Raw genomic sequence first — 24,135 nt, forward strand, 5'->3', positions numbered from 1 at the left:
AGGGAGGAGGATAGGTGGTAGTTGAGTAACTCTTTTATTCTGGAGGAAATCCTTTTTTTCTCTCTCTGTTGTGTCATGTTATTATTATTATAGGCTTGATGTGGATAATGAGGTAGTAGAGATTTTACTAAACAGTAATGGTGAAACATTATTGTATGAGGGATTTATTTTTAAATTGTCACTAAAGGATAAACGTCCAATTTTAGCTCCGCTAAGAAGGTTGTGTTTTTGCCCCTGTCCTTTGGTTGTTTGTTTTTCAGCAGGATTGAACAAAAACGATCAATTGGATTTTCATAAAACTTGGTGGAAGATTGGGACATAGGCCAGGAAAGAGATCTTTAATAATTGCATTTTTTTGACATTTGCACCAATTTTCCAGAGAATAATTCATGGATCTTGAAAAAAAGAAGTCAAATAAAGAGAACTGATATCTAAAAGTGTTTGGTGAAGCTTGATTGAATTTCAGGGAACAGTTAGGCCTTGGTGGAGGAGGTATCATTCAACAGTGTAGAGCAAATAATATAATACTGTATCAATTCTGGTGGGATTCTGAAAATGTCCCAAATTAGATAATTACTTTTCATAGTGTATGATTAATTTAACATATAAGTTGATTAATTAAGGTGGCCGTTTTGGTGAGTGTGTATGTTTTATTTTTATTTTGATTGTTTAATTTCTGTATGAGCGTAGTTGTTATTGTTGTTGCAAACTGACCACCCAATGGTTTTGTGTCTAATTTTAGCAAAAGCATGGACAGGAGCTTGACACGGGGAGAAGATGAGGACACTGTTCAGGTTACAGCAGACAGGGGCGGGGTGGGGGGGACTCTGCTGTCCTGACATTCAGCTGAAAGGTCATCAAACCATTGGGGAGATGGGAAGAGGCAAGTTGTGACACCAAAGACTTGATTATTAAAGCAGGCAATTAAGATTTTCATTATTTTCTGTCATATATACAATGTTACAATGGCCAACGTAGTGGGTGAGGTGAAGGTAAAGACGGTAGAAGGATCGGAGGGAGTGAAAGAAACGAGGGATCAGGGAACCCTGCCGTCACATCCTGGGAAGTGGGCTACACCGAGGGTGCATTGTGGGAACTGACCCAGAAGCCCAACAGTGCTGAACAGACAATTTAATGTGGCGCTCAAAGTACTAGAAAGGTGAACTGCAACATCCATTCAGAACTATAACAAGCTGCAGTAACACTAATACTCGTCTGTATATTATACCAGTGTTATCAATACTTGATTTTATGTGTACATATAGCAACATTAATATTCATTGATTAGTCAAAAAAAAAATCACTGTTATTTTGTATTGGCTCAAAAGTGCACCCACTTTATCACACTTATCTAAACGGATATAAATGGATGTGTAAATGGATTAAAGGATTTAATTCAAGATTTTAAGGGTGTTTTTTTCCACTTTTATTACTTTCTATTTGAAGTACAGAAAAGGTAATTATTGATATTAGAAAAACTTTGGAACACATAAAATATGAATTATTAAGGTCTATATTTGACATTATTTGTTCATGCTCTTTGTGAGGTCATTTCTTTGTAAACCTCCTTGGTGTCACCGTGTTCACCACAGTCCCTGCAGCTTCACTGTTTAATCCCGTCCTTGATGCTCTGTGTATGGATGAAAGGATAGTTGCGAACACATCTCATTTTCTGCACGTGACTCACGCTGGCTTACCGCAGTGATTCTGAGTCCTCATCATATGTAAACCTGAGGAGTGTGTGCAGACAAACTTAACCTGCTGTGACCAGGATGTACATGATCCCCTGCCGTCGTCACCTCTGAGCACAACCACTTCAGGGCAGGCTGTGACAGCAGGCTTAGAGGAAAAACTATTAACCAGGATCCTCGAGTCTGGAGGCAAACACCTGACTGAGCAGACACATGTGGGGGGCCTGGGGAGAGGGAGGGAGAGCGTCACGGGAGAAAGCGGAGATAAGAGACAGAGGGACGACGATGATCCCAGTGACACAGTTACTCACATGAGCAGAGAGAGTATCACACTTTAAGGATGTGTCAGGCCGTCTGTCACTCTGAGACTGAGGGCTGTTGTTCCATTAACAAGCTCAGACCAACAGCATCAGACTCGTTCAGCATCATAAACCACATCAGAAAAGTTTGTTTGGCAATGCGACCTGTTGAAATGTTTTTGGAGTTTGGTTCATTCTTTCACCAAATCCATTTTGGAGATTGAATTTGACTTAAACCCTTAATAATATTTATTAAATGTAATGCCTGGTCAAAAATGTTGAAGCTTTAATTGTTTAACTACATATATCAAAGTTATAATTTTGTTACGGTAGAAGAATATTAATTGAGTAATTTATGTAAAGGAAATACTAATAGAAATTGCAATACTTATTGTAAATATTGTAATATTGAATAAAGTTCTTTGTCTGGCCAGTAAAAAAAATGAGAAAATAAAGAAATGTTGGTCTGTGTAGTTCATTAAAGCTTTGGTACGTGGAAATCTGCTTTCTCCACAGAGCCTGGCATGGTGCCTTCATGTACCAGCAGGCATTGTGTTTAGGTTCATCAATGACAAGCTGGTGAGCATGTTAAGCTTATTATCACATCTGCTAAATGTCCGGCAGTGAGCCTGGAATTCTTTGAATCACTAGTTCAGGGCTGAGCCCAGTGATTAGTTTCGTGATCAATTAATTCAGGTTAACAGATTAATCAATCAGGTTAATAGAGAAAAATGCAAGTTTTGTCTTACAAGATATTCATAGAGAAGAAGTGTCTTCACATATGAGGAACAGGGATGGGAGGGTTGCTAAATAAATGATTAATCAATTATTAAAAAGGTTGTGGGTTGATTGATGAATAAAATAAAAAATACTCAGCTTATGATTGTAAAGACATTATGTGATGAGTTTTATTTATACAGACAGTGATAATTTGATCCATTTTTTTTATTTTTACAAAAGGTACATATAAGAAGATATGTGTAAGGAGTAAGCTCTCGGTGAGAGTGCGTCAGTGGCCTTTAAGAAACTTTAATTTCCCACATGACCGTCCAAACCACAACACGGATTTGAACATGTCGGCTAAATGCAGGTCCAAAACATGGCCACTCAGAATAGGATTCATCTTTAAATTAATTTTCAGGGGAGAAGAAAGAATAAAGAAACTCAGTCTCCATGAGTTGAGTAAGTTGAATATTAAACAGTAATGAGTTGTACAAACTCTAAAATAAAGGACGCCATAGTGGATCATGTGATCAGAAAAGCTCATATGTCTCACACACACACACGTAGTTTGCATAATGGTTGATGTGACTTAAGCTACGTGTGTCATACAAAAATGTTTATTTTTTTGACAGTTTTTAAACTACGATTGGGAATACAGTATGAATGGAACGAAGTGGGCTGTTGATTATAATCAGCTTCCTCTCTCTTGTCATGAAGTGGACATTGGAGGCCGAGAGGAGGAGTCCCACTCAGCAAACAGGCTGTGGTGGGACAGGCAGGAAGGATGTGTGATCCACCGAAGGGACCTTTGACCCATATGGCCCTTGACCAATAACATGCCAGGATGCCAGGAAGTCCTCTGCTTCCTTATCAGAGGAGCGGAGGTAGGCCGTTCCCACGTTTTGTTCCTTATTCCAGAGAAAAGGGAACCAGATAAAACAACTGAAAACTGGGCCAATGTCGGAAGCCGAGGTCCGGCAGCATTTACGGGAAGGGAGTTGGAGGGATTTATGTTTTTTTTGTTTTTTTTCTGGAAAGATGTCAAAGTGTTATGAGACTCAGCGCTGCAGGTCTTTTTAGGCAAGATGCAAGTTAACCTGCCTTTTAAGGTCTGTGAACGCAGATGTAATCCTGATACAGAGCAGCACTGCTTTGCAGGTCAGAGGACATCTCGTTTTAATCCAGGCTAATCTTGAAAGTGAACTCAACAGATTCAATGCTGGCTGATGCTAATCAAGCATTCCCAGGTAGCTTAGGTACTTCTGTGCATAATGTAGCAGCAGAGTTTCATGGTCAGCAGACGCGTTATGCAAACATATTAACCAAAAGCATGCAAGTAGGAAAAGGCATCCAGTGCTTAACACAGTTAATTAGTTTTTCCTAGAAAATGACCTTAGCAGCAGGGATCTAGTAAAAAGCAGTGTATTGTCACCTTGTGTGGCTTATTGGCCTGTAAGACGCTTAAGAACATTAGCTGGTTACATGTCCGGGAAGTGAAACTGTTTAGGATTCGGCGCACTGTGTGTCCAGGATACAGGAAGTCGGAGGAGAAACAAATAACATTTTATTGTCGCACAAAGGAAGGGAGAATGGCGAGCGTGTTGTCAGAGGCCTTGTGTACATGCATCCCTGTTTCCTGTGAGTGAAAGAGAGGAACAGGAAGGCCGAAGAGCGGGCGAGAGATAGAAAATCAACTGGGGGATCGAATGACAACAAGCAGATCACACAGGAGCAGAGGTCCCTTTGAACCTTCGCCGTGCGGAAGTCAGCTTTTTTTCCCTGTGCGCGCTCTTTCTTTCCCCTCACTTTTTTTTAAATCCCCCTTCCACCGGAGATAAGCTTTCAACACGCTAAGCCCTGTAAAAACAGGCCACGAGTGTTTAAGCCGACACCAGTCTGCAAAGATGTCCCAGCATGCTGCGGTGCACCAGAGCGCTGCTGCTCAGGACCGCGTGTCCACTAAAAGTTGCTGCCTCTCTTAGCTTGTCCACCTTTAGAAAAAATGTTGTTTTGGAACAATTGGGGTTAGAAGGCATTTCATTATTTGCCAGGGATAACACATATCTTAAATCAACTTCAAGGGGAACTTATTTTGGAAAAACAAACACATCAGTTCATTCATTTTCTGGCTTTTCACTGTATGAATGAATGTGTTTGGTAATAAGCTACTTCCAGACATACACTGAATTCCTGACATTCTCAGGAGGGGCTGTATGTGAGAACGCAAATGTCAGAGTGAGATGCTCTGGACTCTCTGCGGAGTATCTCCAGCCAGCCCCCCCCAAAAACTACACAGACTCCCAATGAGCTCATGTGAGAACACAGCAGCAGATCCTCCGCAGGAATCACCGCGAGCGATTGGGTGGGTTGATGCCGTTTCTAACATGAGACGCAAAACTGGAAAAACTAAAAAAATACAAATATCTCAGGATGAAAAAAGCAGAGCCACACACGTAGAGGACACAGACAAAGACATCAAGAGAGATTTGGGTGATAAGAATCGACATCAGTGTCAATGTGCTGAAAAACTAAATCCCAGCAGCAGAAGAATTGATATGTTACGCCTCCGTCTGCTGCTCCACCCGAACGCTCCAGAGACTTCTGCGTCTGAGCGGAGAATCTCCTGTTGCGGCAAACAACTTTACTTCAACAATTCAATGGGAGGCCATGGATCAAATATTGATGCGAAATGAATCTGTTGTCGCTGCTATGCCAGATGTTTTTGAGATTAATAAAATACAACACCCGTGTCTGATTTTAATTGTGAGTATCCTTGATGTCTAACAAATATGCCAAGTGTATATCATCTAAAAGATGAGCACTTTTAAATATTAAAAATCCTGCATTGTTGTTATTATCATGAAGTCTTCTGCCTTACCTCGTTGTTGCATTGCTGTATTTCTTTGTGTGTAATTGTAATGAAATAAAACAACTTTGTTTTCATGATATCCAACATACAGATTTTACAGGAGCGGTGGTCGTATGACAACTGAGCAATGTTAGGCTGTAACTTCCCTTTTTAGGTGCAATCTTTCCCACAGACCCAGACATAGTTTCTACATTTCCCAGAATGTTATTCCTCAAGCTTGAAATGACCTATAGTCAAGGAAATTGAGACTTAAAATAAAATACGTAAATCAACATCAGGTGAAGTTACCAGGATACATTTAACCAGGAAACGTGAAGGCAAATTCTAAATGATTTATGGCAAGTGCCTGGATGCTGCACACAGGCCACAGTGAAGGGTATCAATCATGCATTTGTTCACTGTTTCCCTTTGCACAGTGAGTCAGTTCTGGGCTCAAGTCATAAAATACTGTTGTAAACATTTTCTACCACAAAACACATCCTGTGCATATTTGTCTCCTGGTGGAAAAAAACAGGTTTGACCAGATCAGCAGTGACAGGATTAACTGCCAATCATGTAAAAATTGACCTGTTTTTTTCTTTCTCACAGTTGTTTTTATATGAGCTCTGGAACGGAAGCAGGTTGTTAAACCCCTCTGGCAAACAGGCAGCATTTTTCCTGACGAGCACAAGTCAAACAGGAGCATAGAAAGCAAACAGGGGAGCCACTGGTGCAACAGTGTGCAGGTTTCACTATTTACCTGTTCCCTTCTGCACCTATTTGAACAGGTGTCACGCAGTGTGTGTGTCTGTGAACGGGCGTGCACATTAGATAAACTACAATCAATTATTGTTAGGGCCAGCGTGAGCCTCACTGAAACTCAATAGGCGTGGGTGCAGCATCCTCCTCTCCCCCTGCCCGCCCTCCTCCCTTCTCTTCTTCTTTCTCTGTTCACTCTCTCCTCCTTTTGTCCCTGGAGTCCATTTATCGCCTCATCCCCTGAAGCCTTTGAGGGGAATTTCCGAAAAGACAATCCTCTTGTTTTTGAGGGATTGGCAAGAAATAGCAGAAAAGATAGAGGAAGGGAAGGAGAAGAAGGGGTCTTTCTATTCAGTTGAGGGCAAAAGATAATGTTGACCTTCAATCTAATACCAGCTATGACTTTACTTTATCATGCGAGTCAAATTACAGCATCAATCGAAGTGTGGGAAAAATAATTTTGTTTAGATAACCCTTTTTGTTATTTTTGATGATAATAATATTAATAATAATAATAAACGTCATTTATACAGCACAATTCATGCATACAAGTGCAACAGAAAGTGCTTCACATAAAAGCAATAACAATTTTGTATAAAGCAGGTTAAGCTAAATATGGCAGAATAAGATCAAATTTAAAATAAAAAAAAATATCCTCTGGAACAGCATCTGAACCTGTAGGGTGACAATGAGACTTTCCACTGAAACCCAAATTAATAACACTCCTCCCTGAGTATCAACTCCTGAAAAGAAGTCCGACTTATCTGAACTATTAAAATACAGGAACATTTTAAACCGCCCCTAAATATTGCTAAACAGTTAAAGGGCCATTTCACCATATAACAGCTCAACAGTTTTTACTGTTGTGGACAGGCCCATTTAATTTTCTTAGGTAGAAAGCAGTTCCACTGAAACCTGTTGACAGTGTAATATGTAGTATAACATCTGGCCTCATTCACCAACTGTTTTTACCAAGAAATGTCTTCTTAAAACTCACTTATACTTTTAACGAAGATTCTGACATTAGATGATTTCTTATCGGGGATTTGTTCTTAGATAAGAACAAAATCTACTCACACTGAAGAGCACTCTTACACTTAACTGGCTGCTCGTGCAAAAATAATCAGTTAATGTATTTTCTTCAATTCGACATATTGATAATATGTTATCATTCATAATATTTTGCTAGTATGTGGTTCTTAACAGTTTAGAGTTCATCTCAAGAAAGAAACACATCGCTTAAAAAGATTGTCAGGTTTCAGTGCATACCTTTAATTTTGCGAATTTGTTTTAATTTAAGTGTCTCCGATTTTAAACAGAGGGACCTTAACCCTTGAAGAGGAGAACACTGAATCAGAAAATAGTCACTAATCTTTAGGGTTGTACAAACTGGTGTTTACATATGAAATGTTTCCTGGTTTTACAGCTGCAGCTTCTAATTAAAATGTTCCATCCAATTGAGCCAATTATTCTGAAAAACAAGTTTATGTCTGATTCTGAGATGAGAGATGACCGAGGAGATGCACCGCACCCAGTTTTCTAACAGGAACTTTCTTAAGAGCAAATTTAAGAGAAAACGTAGGAAGTTATGAGCCTATTTTTTTCTACAATAAGAGTTTGCTGTTAAATTCTTTAAAAAAAAATGTTTTCAATGCTGTGAGCATTAAAAAAAAAAGGCTTATATTTCAAATTGTGGACAAATAAAACCAAAAGGAGAAGCTGACCCTTCAACTAAATAAATCTGAAAGAGATATAGAGACTTCCTGCTCATCCTTCATTTGTTTGACTTTTCCCACTCATGAACATACAGTACATCATAACAGCAGCAAAGAGCAGCAGATAACAGATAAAGGTCAATATCAGCTTGAGAAATCAATACACAGCTGTCTGACACTTACAGACATCAGAACATGACTAATCAACTCAAGGACAAACATATAATTACACACTCACACAATTCAGCAGTAAACTGTGACCAAGCAGTGGCCTGGTGGCAAGTCAACAACTGTAAGAGATCCGTCCTTCATATCAACAGGAAACCCCTCCTCCAGGAAGCTATGAACAGGTTATGGGATCATGTTCACAACACACTAAAGACAGACACACACACACACAGTCAGGGGTTTACACCACGCTCACTGTAAAACAAGTCCTGTGTGCACTTAATGAGATGGAATTGGAAGTGAAGTTGGAAATTGTCGTTAACCCTTTGCACCTGACTCCCTCTCCTGCTTTTGTTCTTAAAAGGTTTTGCAGCCGGGTTTGTTTGTGTGTTCTTGGTTTTCTTCTTGCAGAGAAGCAGTAATGAAAACAGAGGCCTTAAGTGGACATTTCTTCAAGGTGAGGTCATTCTGGTCAGACTTCATTGAGTCACTTTGGGGTTAAGACCCCACTCAAGATCCACTTATTTTAAAAAGAAAATCCTATCACACCATCTTCATCAGAGGATAAAGTTTGCTCAGTTGATGTGGAGGTGTACATCTTCAAACTTGCCTGACCGTGCAGGCTCAAAGGTTGAGCTTGTCCGTAAGTGAACGTTGAGTAAGTTCCAAGTTCATTACCAAAATGTATCATGTGATGAAGACTTTTCACTTTGACCCTGATTGACTTTTTTGTGACTTTTGTGAGTGAACATTTAACACAACAGATAAAATAAAGAAAGGACTGAGAAATCATTAATAGCTGCTTATTCTTTAAGACTTAATGTGTTCATGTGTTCCCTTTATACTAAGGACACTGATGGCCATTAAGGGAACTGCATGCTTATAGGTATGAGGCTTATGGGCATCAGCCACCAACCCTTATGTTTTTATACACTGTTATTACACCTTTACTGCAGTACAGTAAAGTGTGGTGGGTGTGGTTATTTGAGTTGGACAAACATAGGTTTTGGTTACACAGGTGATTCAGTGTAGTATTATCAACCTGCGAGCTCAAACAACACAGTGACATTGAACTTTGCATGTTTGTTGAATTGTTTATATGATAAAGTTTGTGTTAGTTAGGTTAAGTCTTTTCAGACATGAACTTATTGTTTACGCTGTGGAGATAATGTGTTTTTTGGTTTACCGCACATCAACACTTGCTCTTATCTTTTTCTTTCTCAGATTTTTGTGTTCTTTATGTTTTTCCTGTTTTGCGTCCGTCTGGAAATGTCATCAACTTGCCCACTCTCTCACTGCGAGTCCTGCAGATGATCTTCTGCTGTTTTCTCACAGCATGGGCTCACTCCGACATTATCCAGACATTTTCCTATAGGGGACTAACAGGAGAAATTCTAGAGAGCAGCTCAATGTGAGGAAGTCAATCGTTTAAAAAGAACAATCTAAATGTGCTAGGTGAATCCTTTTCTCTTTCTACTTGATATTTCTTTCTTACTTCACCCCAGGTCTTCTACGAGTCCAACACTTTTCTCATTGCTTGGGATGAACTGGATTTGGTCTCCTCTACTCGGCAGGCCAAACTGCTTAGTGTAACTAGAAGAGAGAAAAAGACGCAGTAGGAGGAAAACCAGTAAAACCAGAGAGGAAGTGAAGGATGTGGTGGGATGAGAAAACAGCAGCCAGCGGAGAGCTGCCCCTTTGTGTGGCTTTTTTACTGCTTCCTCCCAAACCAGCAGCATCGCTCACCACATCTTCACCGCTGGGAAAACATAAACAGCCAAAGTCTCCACGCTGGGCGAGACCCAGCCAAAACATTACAGAGTCACTGGTGGAGACAAAAGTATCATATGAACAAGCTACAACAGATATCATGAGGGTCATGACCGTCTGAAAAGTAACCTACCACCAGCAAAATAAAAACGACAGATAAAAAGTGAGCGGTGATAGAAATTAAATACTCATGATGACTTAAAATGTAAAGATAATATGGAATATTATAATCAAACTTATTGATACTGTGTTATAATGTTGACTTAATTATATTTTATGAGATCGATCAGCATTTCTTAACATTTAGAGTATACTTATTATTACAGTATTACGTAAAAATACGTATGATAATATTTTTCTGGCAGTACTCCTTACCAGTCAAAGTTAATCTTTTGAACTGGTATAACCCAACATCATAATAAAGGTCTGTAGTCTGGGCAGAAATACAGACAATACTCATAACATCAGTGCAATACAGTATAACATTTATTCATATAAATTATTTTGGAATGAGGAAGTGTAACTGAGCCAGTATGTAGCACAATGCAGCTTTAAACCCCATGGCATTATGCAGAGATACAAACAGGGTGCAATGAGAAATGTTACAGCAGAAGCAAATGACAGCTAAAATATGCACAACACACACACACACACACACACACACACACACACACACACACACACACACACACACACACACACACACACACACACACACACACACACACACACACACACACACACACACACACACACACACACACACAGAGGTCACACAGCAGACATGCACTGTCTGTTTTCATAGCTGCAGCTGTCCGGTTTGGATGTAACATCCATATCAACACACACACACACACACGGACAGACACGGACACACACACTAATGGAATGTCTGCTTGGCTGTACAGCTGGATATACTTGAGAGCCAAAGAAAGACAGAGAAAATTTAACAATCGTAAATTTAACCCAACCCCCCCCCCTAATTTGAAAAACAAATGTCGTTAGTCTGAGTGTTGTCCCCAGAGGTGGCCTGGGACACACACACACCGCACACTTTCAGCCTTGGTCAAGCAGTGTTCAGTCCGTGTTTGTGCTGCAGTCTGTGAGGAGGCGAGGTCATCCTCAAGTGAAATGGACGGACGATCCATTCGTCTCCCTGCTGTCCGTCCTCCGCCTCTCTCCTGATGATCGCACATCCTTGAAAATCTTGGATTGCTGAAAGAGACACTCCTTCAGCTTGTCCTCTGTCAGGGTGAGACGCTCCTCCAGCACTGAAACAGTCTGTTTGAAGTGAGGATGTATATAATTAATATACCACGTGTTGATAGAGTAATTAGTTGAGAATCAAAGTCTGAGTGAGCGACAGAGGTGGCTTTTTAGTTTTTGTGTCATGGCACAGTGTGTTTTCAGGACAGCACAGAATAGCAAGTGACGTGACACTAGGATTCAGCCCTACAGTGGAGAGATGACCAACCTTTAAATCTAAACTGTTGGCCTCCTTCCAACACCTTCACATTCCTTTCCCCATTTTTATGATGCTCTTGGGGGATTTCACAACCTGCCAGTATCATGAGATGAGGGTTTGGACTTTCACTAATAACTGACCTGTGTGAGTATATCCAACTGTTGAACAATGTGCCTCAGGGTGGAGTCCAGACTTGATTGATGACCGGAGAGGACTTCCTGCGGGTTAATCTCCTCTGTCTCCTCTTCTTCCTCTCTCCTTCCTCTTCCTCCTCCGCCAGCCCCAATCTGGCTCCCCAAACTGGAACCCTCCCTACGGGCACTTTCGTCCCCCTTCCATCCTTCCTCTCTTAAATTGGCAACATGACACGCCGGCAACCTGTTGGAGTGGTGTCTGTTGGCGGCGGCCTGTGTGGGCATCAAGCGTGTCCGGCCGTTTAAGAGCTGGAGATGAAAGTGAAAGAGAAAAAAAAAGACTGGACTTCAGCAGATTGATATTTATGTGGGTGTTTTTTGACAGAAGATCTGGCTTGAGTTTGGCCCTCATCAATAGTATTGCATACCAGATGAAGTCCACATGAAATCGAATCACCTTTGAGAAACCCAACAGTTAATTGAGGACATGCCAATAAAACATGCCTCTCAATTAAGTGTCTAGCGCAATGACTGTCTGTCTGCTGCACCTGGCTGCTCCACCTGTCGCCTCAATAATGCGGAGGAATTGTTGCTGCGTTGTGCATGTGTGAAAGGCAGACTACGGGTAAACTCCGGACCCAATTCTCATGTCTGAAAAGGGCTTAACTGATCTGCCTCCCTTCACCCTGCCCGTGCTCTCACTGCACATGTTTGGAGTCTTCAGGTGAGACATACACGGCTGAAGCAGGACGATAGTCAGAAGTTAGCGAGAGCGAATCACGGAAAAGTCGGCTTCTAGAAGTGGTCAGTCAGTGCACCATCATGTGTTTTGGGGACGTAGTTTTGACAAGAGGGACGTTGGGAGGCGGTGGGATCAGTTGCAAATGCAGCCTAGCTTTTCCAGCCTCACCAACCCTAAACGTAATAAAACATTGTAAAAAGAGCTCAGAACTGTGGTCGGCATAATCTCCCTGTTTGAAATGTGCAGGCATCAAAGTGGGAGAGAGAGCGAAACACAGCGGTATTCATTAGACTAAACTAATAAGCAACAGTGATACTTAATGTTAGGCAGGGTTAGCCAACATCCTTCCTGTCTCTTTGTTGTGTCAGAGTGGGCCTTGAGTGTGTTGTAACTTGGCAGAATGAAGAAGGCGGATGACTCACACTGCTGGATTACTGACTGAACGACAGACTTTGAGACTGACTTGCTGGCTAAAGACAAGTTCACTAGGTCATTTGCACTCTGAGGCAGCGAGAGCTAAAGCCCAGGACCAACACGGAGAGAATTACTTCATTTTGAATTGACCTATACATTTATTGAGTGTTCCCTTGATGGTGTAAAGACAACAAAAAACACATAATGAGGGAGATTGAAAAAATAAGAGCGAGAGCACTATGTTCAGTTTAACCAGGGACACATTTCCTTTGTTCCTCATTTATCCGGGCAGAGACGTCGGAGCAAGACTTCATATTACAACTGGTTTCATACCAGTAGCTTTACATTTCAGGGACAGTGTTGGAGTGGTGGCTGCTGAGAAGCTCTTCTAAAGCTCCAGGTGTTGAACAGCAGTTCTCAGGAGCACCTATACCAACCAAAGCAACTTTCTTATCACAAAACTTAGACTTCAATGAGCAGTTAAAATGAATATGACAAGCAAAGCAAGTCAAAACAAAGTCATCAAACAAAACGAGCAGAGTTGCTTACTGCAGTCGAGTATTACAAACACCACACACAATCACACGTGGAACCACTGCACTCAGATCCCTAATAATCAGCATGAAGCAAAGTTGGGCTTTGGGCCAAAATAACAGCAACGTCTTGTTTGAAAGGTGGAAGTGCATGAAGAGAAACAGGGGGGAGATAAACGAGGGATGTGTCAAGAGGATGGAGGAGGAAGGAAGAGAAGGGTGAAGAGGAGGAGGGTGTCACACATTCCCAGCCTAATGCATGGAGCAATTGATTCCAGCTCGCTTCCTGAGCGCTGTCCTCACTTCAAAGGCAGCGTGGAGGGAGGTAGGAGAGGAAGGAGGTATGGGGGGTGGAGAGGAGGAGAGTGTGAAGGAAGAAGGAGAGAGGGCTGTGTTGCAGCTCCAGAATGGAGGTGAACAAAGCTGTCAGTGTGTGGACGGTGTCTCTCTATTGATATCTCTGCTATGATATCACTCTTTGTGTTTCCTCGCTCTTTATCCTTCAGCCCCCTCCTCCTCTGTGGCCACATCTGGCCAACATCTGCTCCGATCCTTTACGCTCAGCAGATCCAGACCTCCAATCCATCTGCACCCCCGCAACCCCCCTCCGCCAGGAAGTTTGGGTGCAATCAAACGTTTAACATGCAGGATACCCCTGCTGGCCCGAGTGACACACACACACACACACACACACACACACACACACACACACACACACACACACACACACACACACACACACACACACACACACACACACACACACACACACACACACACACACACACACACACACACACAGTATAGAATATGACACTAATGATCCTTGCAGCAGAGCAATGGGCAACATGATTACATGAAAATATTTAACGGAATCCAACAAAAACATTAAAATAAAACTTATATGTATACAGCTGAATGTACAAAATCATGATATCATGCAGATCTACCATGATATAGCCCCAAGAGATCCATCCAGTTAAACAGAACACTGCCAACAAGTTAAAAATAAGTGTATAAGGAGCTAAACTGCAACACAGTGCTAAAGCACAACATCCACAAAAAGAACCTCATAATTATAAGGGTCATTTCTGAGATAAAATCATCCCCGCTAAGCTCTGTAGAATGTCAGGGGTCGTGTCTCGCTGTAGCTGCGTTCAACAGTGGCAGGAATGTGGTGATGGCTTGCTGCCAGCCAGGGTTTTCTGTCCGATGGGAGATGAGTGGGTGGTTAGGGCAGGGGTGGCAGGGCCGTGCAGAAACTAGCCACTGAGATACAAAGGCGGCCAGTGGGAGTGACGTGACCGAGCCCCAGTGCTGGTAAGTTTACGGGAACAATGTTCACGTTGTCTCCGGGTGGAACACTATTGGAGCGCTGTCTTACAGCATTATGTTCTGTGAGACACGCAGGCTCAGCCCACAATGTTTGGTGAAAGGTTAATAGGTCATTAGGGTTGTTGGTGGAATAAAAAGGATATTCTGGATTCAATATAATGGGAATGTTTTGTGTTGTAAGCCAAGTAAATGTTTGACAGGTTTACAACTTGTTTCCACAGTTTTGTTTGGAAGTGTTATATCACAGCTGATAATCAGATGTAAAGTAATACACTTGTTGAACTGACAATAATTATTCACTGCTAATATGGCTGGGGGCATGTTCACATGACTGCAGAAGATTTACCTAACATAGCAATCTCATCTGTCAGAATAGCAGCCCATGTTAAAATGTTAACAGCATCTGTGATGTTTACGATCAAACGCATCCTCAAGGGAAAGATCAAAAATAGTCTCCCCTCCATTCCTAAATCAAATCACAGATGTCTGATCAAAACCATGATTAGCATCAGCACCAGAATTAGCTACGCTCTGTCTTTTGGCAGGAAACTTCAGACACTCTGACCCTTACATAAAAAGCTGTTTGATCTTAATTGAAGGGCCTCTCTGATGTTGCGCCTCCCTGCACCACCTCCCTGCTCTACCTTCTCCTCTTCAAATAACCTGCCTGATGTTTGTTACTGAGCATGAAAATCCTCCTCATGATGTGAGCAAAGGTCCTCCAAAAAAGTACACTTCACTGACTACACTCATTCTGTCTGATGTTGTTTAAAAACGACAAGGGAACAGCGACAACTGTGTACATCCTATATTTTCACAGGAGTGTGCGTACACACAATGTTTTTATGACAGTAACTAAATGTCCACAATGTAAAATGTAAATCAGCAGGCCGTGTCTCATGAGGTGGTGTGTCACGACGATCACTAGAGGACACAGATGGGCTCTCAAGCCCTGTGATGTTTAGTATTCACGCTGAGCTGATGGCCTCATCATGCCCAGGCACTGGCTGTGTTTACAGGGAGACCATAGTGCAACAGACATTTCACAAGTGGCACTTAAGACGAGAGCGTGACCACACAAATACAATGAAATGACACTTCATTTTAATATATGTGATACCGGGTCTTTTAATTGATCAGTTTAACTTTGAGGGATATATTCAAGAGAATTTGGGAATAAAATGTCTGGCTTAACAGTGATAGAGGAATCTTCAGTATGATATATGACAGTAATATAGAGTGATTATACAGATTTCACTTTACTTCATTTTTTTTACTTTTTACTTTAAAAATTACTTTTGGCACTTCATCACAATCATCAATAGTGGCAAAATCTTTTTGCAAACTCATTTAAACATTACAATTAATAAAATAATGAATTCATTCAAATTTAAGTGTGAAATCTCTTATTTTCATAAAAAAGGATCTGAATGCTTTCCAAGGTCTGTGTATGTATCTGCTGGAGTTTGATGAGACTATTGGTTGATTTCAATAATTCCATAACAAGTTGCTTCTGTTGATATTTCTGCCTTTTGAATTTCTCTTTCCGTTGTGTTGTCTTTTCTAACAAAACAGGGTAAACTGGGTCAACTCTCCGGATTTTACCTGGAGGTCATGTCTGTCAGGAAACAGGCTGGACAACTGTCGAGCTCTATCTGTTAAGAGTGTGGTAAATAAACCACTGCTTTATTTCTTACTGTGCCTTTTTATCCAGTGTGTCATGACTACATGGTGGCGGGGCTTTGCTTTGTCTGAGAGGCGATGAGGGGACAGAGCTGAAATAAACTTGAATGTGAGTGAAGCAAAAATGTATTCTAAAAAGGCGACAGAAGAAATACATGTCAGTATTTATATGCTTAATTTTGAAATTATTGTAATGCAACAATTTCAGTGACCTTGGTGTGTACCCATCACATTGCCCTCTCCCCTTCTTTCCTGTATCCGATGGTTGTTGTGGTGCTGAAATTGAAAAAGGAGCACTTCCTGGTCACAGGATGCCATGTAATGCCATTAATAAAGCAGGCTCCACGGAGAGAGGAAATCCTTGTTAAAAATCAAAGCAGGCATTAGCTGGCCCTGACCCTCGGCCCTGGTTTCACTTTCCTAAATCTGCAGAGCAACACACAGACAAGCAAATTGTTGCCCTCTGGACACACATGCATGTCGAGCAAACATAAATGGTGGCTTGTACACAGTTGGCTGCCATCTGTACCAAAAGACGGACACACACACACACACACACACACACACACACACACACACACACACACACACACACACACACACACACACACACACACACACACACACACACACACACACACACACACACACACACACACACACACACACACACAAATAATTACTCACTCAACAACTGCCATCAGAAACACTCAAACAGCTGGAGTCACTCTTCTGAATTCTTCTCTTGATTAACAGCAGTCAAGGCCGTGCTCTAGTCTCAGCACACAGTCACACAGAGGAGCCCTCTTGAACTCAGTGAACCTCTACAGCTATGTACACATTACATGCTGAAGGGGCCCAAAAGTGACTTTCTTTTGTTGCCTCCAAGTGACTCACAGAAGTGTTAACAAACAAGATGTGTTATATAGCATCTGCACCACTTGCACACGTGTTGCAAGCTGTTTAGCTTTTTGTCACTTTCTCATTCTCGCTCTCATCATTTATTGTCCACCACAACAAATAATCCCGCACATGTACGCTTGCACAGCCATGTCATCCCTGTTTAAGATTGGACTGTCGCACGAATGCCATTGATGTTACTCTTGTATGAACAACACATTTCAGTTAAAGGCTACTTGTCATGCACTTTATGTGCAAAAAGAGTTACGTCCACTTGAAATGATGTAACCATCATGCGACATTGGCGTGGTTGTTAAGAAATACATCCACATGGTGACTGTGGAGGAGGTTGCGATAAAGTTACCTCTGAAGTAAGATCATACAGAAGCCTGTAGTTTCTAACCAACTGGCAAAGTCTCTCCACAGAAAGTTCTGCCAGTGTTGAAATGTCTTCCTCGTGTATTATGGTCATTTTGTTTGAGCTATTGGCTACACTGCCCCCCCCTGTCTGTTTCATCGGTACACGCAAACCTTCAGAAGACATGCCCAAATATGAATGCAATACACGCAGAATACAGTAAGCAGGCTACGTCCTTTCTGTGTATGTTGAGGATTTCTCTTCCAGGCTGACCAGTGGCCAGTTTGATGACCTGCCTCGACCTCCGAGTCAGTGCCAGGACCTGTATCTGATGAGTTTCATTCTCAGCACTGATTGACTTTCGCAACAAGCAAATATTTCAATTCAAGCAATTGAAGCCAATGACTTGCCAGTGATTTTGCGTCACGGGATTGACTTTGTATGTAATCTCATCGCACGAAAAACTCACCGTAAGGTCTGCGTTTTAGATTTTGACTTTGATTTCCTGGACTTCATTGTCCCACCTAAGGTAACACACTCTCAACGCCTCAGGCCCCTGCTTGGTCAAGGTTGTTTTCGGACTGAATGCCCACTTAATAATAGCAACAGTAGTAGCACCACTATTATTAGTAATAGTAGTAGCAGCAACAACATTAGTATCCAATGTCAAGTCAAATATATCTGTCTTCAAAAAGTAGCCTGCTTCCTGTGTGGAAACACACACAATATCCTGTTTCCCTCCGCCACCGACCTTTAACCCAAAGTCAGGTGGCAGCTAAAACCGGCAAGTGATCTTTGTCCACTGTGTTCTGTTGGTGCTGCCAAGACACCACATCAGAGGATTCATTTTCCATTCATCTCTGTCACACCTAATTGTCAGGTACCCAGGTGCAGTACCCACACCCACACCACACTATTGTATCACTTCAAACAAAACACACACAGTTAAGGATGTTCACACCCACACATGGACACACAAACTGACACACCAAAACATATGCACACTGGGAAAACAGGCAAGCACACAGTCACATGAACACACACAGACACACACACACACACACACACACACACAGATAATACAAACAGATCCAAGTTGTGTAACTATAATTTAGCTGGAACCACTGATCTGAGCTAACAGGATCTTTGTCAGAGGTGTGGCAATGTTTTTTTTTTTAATAAAGGTGGAGCTAAACGTTGAGCAGGAAGCCAAGAATGGATTTTTGTGGCTTTGAGGAAGTGGATACATCCTCTTGACTTCTCAGTCTTCGTCCTCTCTCTTCTATCTGTCTGTCTCTGACATCCGCACAGCAGCCACCCACACACTCAGACGAAAATATCCTGCTTGGCCGCGGATTGACATTAAATACAGTGTGTTTTCTGACCGCATCTCTCAGACACACACACACACACACACACACACACACACACACACACACACACACACACACACACACACACACACACACACACACACACACACACACACACACACACACACACACACACACACACACACACACACACGAGTGGGGACAGTAAACACCTCGACCATGGCCAATCAAAAACTAAAAACAATACCGTCCTGCTTTGATTCAATGGCAGCTGAACCTGATATCATAGCTCAGTGTACAAATGCACACACATGCACGCGCACACACACACACACACACACACAATAATCCAAGAATACTGTGCAGTGCTGCAGCCATTTATTCATAACACATGATCCTCACTGAGACTTGACGGAACTAGTTTCCTCGTTGGCCTTACTATTGCACTGCACGGTCAGCATTTATCTAAATATATATTGATAATAAATTAATAGACCGTTTTATATTTTATAAATCGATATATTCATTTGTTCATTTATGTATTAATGCGATTGGAGGGAAGGTGTGGATTCCATCTCAATGGCAAGATATATTTCTTTCAATGTGTGAATATCCGTATACAGGGAAAGAGAGGGAAAAAGTGAGATTGATGTAGGTATAGAATGAAGTTGAATAGACAGAGACAAATGTATAACCCCTAGACCAAAGCAAAAGTATGTATACTATTTATATAGAATAAACAAATGAGGTCGGCTTTTGGTTTTGAAACTGCACACCCTGCACAATACCATGGCAGTCAATCTGTCAATATGAACACTGGAGCACGTTTACTATGACTAAGATTGTAGTGCAATAACTAATACTTTACTGAGACAAATATGTACAAGGAAAAAATAATCTTTAATCAACGGGATAAAGAATAATAATGTTTATCATTTTAACTATATCCAAATGGTATACTTAAAGTTGGTAATTAACTCTAAACTCAAATTGTAGCTGAGGCTGATTAGAACGTCATTTGATATGTGGCTATTTGGTCATTTACCAAAATTTCTGGACAAATTTATCCTGTTAATGGAGCTAGATGAAAATGTTAAGGAAACAAAACCCCCCAAAAAATGTTAATACAACCAAACTACATGTTTATCTATCGAATTAACATAATTAAATACCAATTTTTTCAATGCAAATGAGCAGCGGTTTTACTCTGAGCTCCCTACTGACGTCTGAGCTTGTCACTCTAATTCTTAGGCTGAGTCCAAACACCCACAGAGGAAACTCATTTCAGCCACGTCCACAATCCACTATCTATGATCTATTTCTTTTGGTCATTACTCAGTGATCATGAACATAGATGAGGGTCAAAAAGTAAACTGACAAATAAGTCGAAAACTTTGCCCTTTGGTTCAGCTGCCTCCTCACCACAACAGTCCGGTACAACGTCCGCATTATCGCTGATTTGACCACAATCCACCTTGTGGCCTGCATTTTCACATCCAGCTGCAAACCAACCCAGTGTGCACTGAATCTCATGATCTGTTGAAGCCAACAGAACCAGATCATCGGCAAAGTGCAGGGACTGTCCTCACTCCAGCTGCGGCTTGAAATGCCGTCCATGAGTAGAACCCAGAAAACATCCGGGTCAAGGGGATACGTTTGTACAGTCCAACGACCGCTGTAAACATGTTTGATTATATGCCATGGATATGGACCAACTTTCACTTTGGTTATACAAAGACAACCTGGCTCATAGCAGCAGGGTTAAAATGTGCTGCTGAGTAGAGTCCACTCATGGTGGCTCCTTTAGAGCATTGGAGTTGGGTGTAAATGATACTGGGTCCAGAGAGATGTGGACAGAGAAAGAAATTATACCAGGATGGAGGAATAAGGCAACACTTTATATCAGTGTGAAGATGAACTCGGCACTCTGACCCACTTCCGCAGTATGAATGCAAGAGCATCTGTCGCCCAGTCCTACCAAGAATGAAGATGCCTCATCGCCTGGCGCCGCTTAGCTCACAGAAAGAGTTAGAGAGAGGTAATATAGAGACAAAGAGTCTCATCATCAGTCTTATTGCTGAATATCGTTATCAGAAAATAACGCTCCTAATAATGAGTAAGTGATAGGACGTAACTGAAACTGCTGCTCTGTCTCAATAACACACATCAAACTAACATTCATCATTCATTTATTAGATAAATGTCAAGAAACATGACTCCAGATAAATTAATGAGATTCTTGTCATGGTGTTAGCTGCAATCTACAAAGCAAAACAGGAGAGATCATGCAAAGAGTGTAACAGTGACTTTCCACCTTTACAACTGCTCGGGTTCTGTAAGTAAATTGCGTAGCTTGAGGTAAGTCTACATTGGATGGATACAGTACTATGACTGATAATTAGGATTACTCCTTCTGGAACCACACTGTTGAGCTTTATAAACGGATATGTAAAGGCCAGAAGATCCCAGTTTTGCTACTAATGAACAAAGATCATTCAAAGACGAAAGTCTTTGCTTGCAAATATGTTTCATGGTGGAACACTTACATTGTGCTAAAGATGGACGCAGTACTGAGAAAATAGGACTTTGAAAGCATCCTGCAAAAAAGGTTGCCTGATCTGCACCAGTGCCGGCTAAAGTCCCTGATAATCACCAGTTGGCTTAGAAACAACAGACAAATTCTGATTTGGTCATTAATGACACAAACTAAAGGAAAGATTTGAGTTGGCACTTGAAATGGCAAAAACAATGGCGAAACAACGAGAGGAGACTTATTCATTTGTGTTTCAGTGGCAATGTTCGGATGCAGTCTTTGGTAAGATAGGATTCAAATAATGTGCTAATGGGAGTCAAAGGCGTGATGTAAACCAGAGATCCCACCAGCCACCTGTCAACATGTTGACGTTCTAACCCATGAGTACATGAGTAGTCATTACAAAATGATTATAGATGGTGCTCAGGGCTCATGGGTCGGACAACACCCATCTTTGAACTTGGCCTTCATTCTGATCTCAACAACACACATGTAAAGATTTGAGACTGTGTCTTGCAGGCTTGTGACGCTATTGCGGTGACAATGTCTGTCCACACAGACAGACAGACATATTAACACCTGTTAAAGTTCTCAAAACAGCTTCTTAGTTCCAGCCACAATAGGTGTTTCAAAGACTACATTTTGTCATGATGACACACACCGACTAAAAAAGTGAAAACAATATATGTAATGCTGTCATGGCTGGTAAAAAGAACGACAGTTGATTGTGATTTGCAGCGCAGATGAGAACTTAGCCTGGCATTGCCTAGTCTACATTTATTTAATAGGTCTGGAATCATTAAGATCATTTTTGATTTCCAAAGAGCATTTGTCACTGACCAGACCATCAACCAATTAGAGCACCGGAACGTGTGAACCAGCCATCTTGGCTTCGGTTTCACTTCCATTGACCACCCGTCTGTCGGTCAACATATCAAACCAGTTTCAGAACGGACAGAAATCAGTCTGAATGGAAGGGGGGGCCACATCCATCTGCGAGAGGGACGATACATTAGCTGTGTTTCCAGGCTAATCACAAGTGACCGACTGTACGAGCTGGTGGTTTTGTGAATCTGTTATCAGTTCCCAGTTACAAATGAGAAGCACCAGTGCATCCACATCTTGCTTGTGACTCATGGTCAAATAGAATATAACTCAGCAGCATGCAGGTGACATGACTCATGTTCCTTTAGGGAAGTGTTCCTTCTTTAAGGGTCAGGGATTTAGAGATTAAGATTTTCATCATCAAGAGGATTAAAATAAACTGATCCAATTTGTTAGGCCTGTATAAGCATAAACTACTATATACTATATTCAACGCTATAAACTATTACTATAGCATTAGATTTGTAATGGTCAGAAACACTGAAAATCTCCATGGGATACCTTAAACAATTGAAATACTAAAGAGAGGCTTTAAACAAATTAACAGTTCATTCATTCACCAAAATGGAAGAAAATGTTTATTTTTAACAAGCAGTTGAGCAGTTTAGTGTAATTGTGACACTGATTACAACAGAGTCATATAAATTAAGTGTTTGCATTTATGTGTGCGTGTCTGTGTGTAGATTTCAGCATGGAGAAGAAGTCGTCCATGTAACAGTGCTGTTAGGCAGGCCGGCTGTTGGCGGAAATAAACAAGCATGTGTGCCAGTGTGGCTATAATGCATGAGAGCAGGAAGCTATTAACATGGCATTACCAGACCAACAAGGGGCAGGAAATTAAATTTGGCTGCCTCTGAGAAGGTTATATCCCAGCCCTCCCTCATGGGGGATAATTGATTATTATGGCTTTCCAAAGCTCTCGTGTGTACACACACACACACACACACACACACACGCACACGCACACACATACATATATAAGGATAAAATTATATTGATTACTATATGTTATGTAGTTCCTGCAGGCCCGGCAGTTTTTACAGCAGTTGTCCAAAAGTGACTGGTCCTGACTAGATTATGACAAGACAACAAAAGGGCACTGAAAGTTTACACCAAACAGTATGAATATCATGTCAGATTAAATGTACAGAGTCAAGGTTCCACGAAGACAAAGCAGTGTCTGCTGTGGTGCTAGGCCATTCAAATCTTTGGTGGGAAAAAAAACTGCTAGATACATCTCCAGCTTTCACTTTTATCATCTTCACTACATGTTAGTTAGACGGTCATCATCATCATCATCATCATCATCATCATCTTCAGAGAGTGATAGACAAAGAGATTAGGGGGGGCAAGCATGAGTATGGCTGAGGTGGCAGGAGCATGTTTCCCTGACTAGGCTGCAATCCACTCTGGAAACACCCACATGTCAAATACACTCAGTCTGCAGAGAACACGTGCTTTAGAGACCTTAACCCCATTGGACTCACACATACAAAGTCACTCCCAGTCACACCTGGGACATCGGTATACACACTCAGATATGATCACACCCATACACACTCCCTTGTCCTGATGTCGTTTATTGTGTTTACCATGAAGTGCAGAGCAACTGTTACCAAAGTCAGTTTTTTCACCTTCCCCTCACCTGTTACACTTGGCTGTTGCCAAGACCAGGAGGAATTGCCTCTGCCTTTATGTCTTTATATCAGTTAGGGTTAGGGGTTAGTCTGGAGTTGGCCTCTGGTAGTCTGGATGCTCCATCAGTTTGTTGGCAGAACATCTAGTACCATAGTAACATTTACCCTAAATTATAACCCATATCCTCTTGTATCAGGGCCCTGACATA

General features: G+C 41.5%; 1 protein-coding gene across 2 annotated transcripts in view; it reads right to left on the minus strand.

Moving 5' to 3' along the window:
- Nucleotides 1–10,437: 10,437 nt before the first annotated feature.
- The window catches only part of poc1b (POC1 centriolar protein B), a 45,454-nt gene continuing 31,756 nt past the window's right edge, over nt 10,438–24,135 (minus strand). For both annotated transcript variants that reach the window (XM_035156390.2, XM_035156389.2), the window contains 2 exons: nt 11,579–11,881; nt 10,438–11,254 (listed from right to left, as the gene is read on the minus strand). In XM_035156390.2, the coding sequence (XP_035012281.1) occupies nt 11,096–11,254; nt 11,579–11,881 (462 nt within the window). In that variant the 3' untranslated portion in view covers nt 10,438–11,095. The remainder of the gene's footprint in view (nt 11,255–11,578; nt 11,882–24,135) is intronic.

Source organism: Hippoglossus stenolepis, chromosome 5, assembly GCF_022539355.2.
Source record: "Hippoglossus stenolepis isolate QCI-W04-F060 chromosome 5, HSTE1.2, whole genome shotgun sequence".
NCBI lineage: Eukaryota > Metazoa > Chordata > Actinopteri > Pleuronectiformes > Pleuronectidae > Hippoglossus > Hippoglossus stenolepis.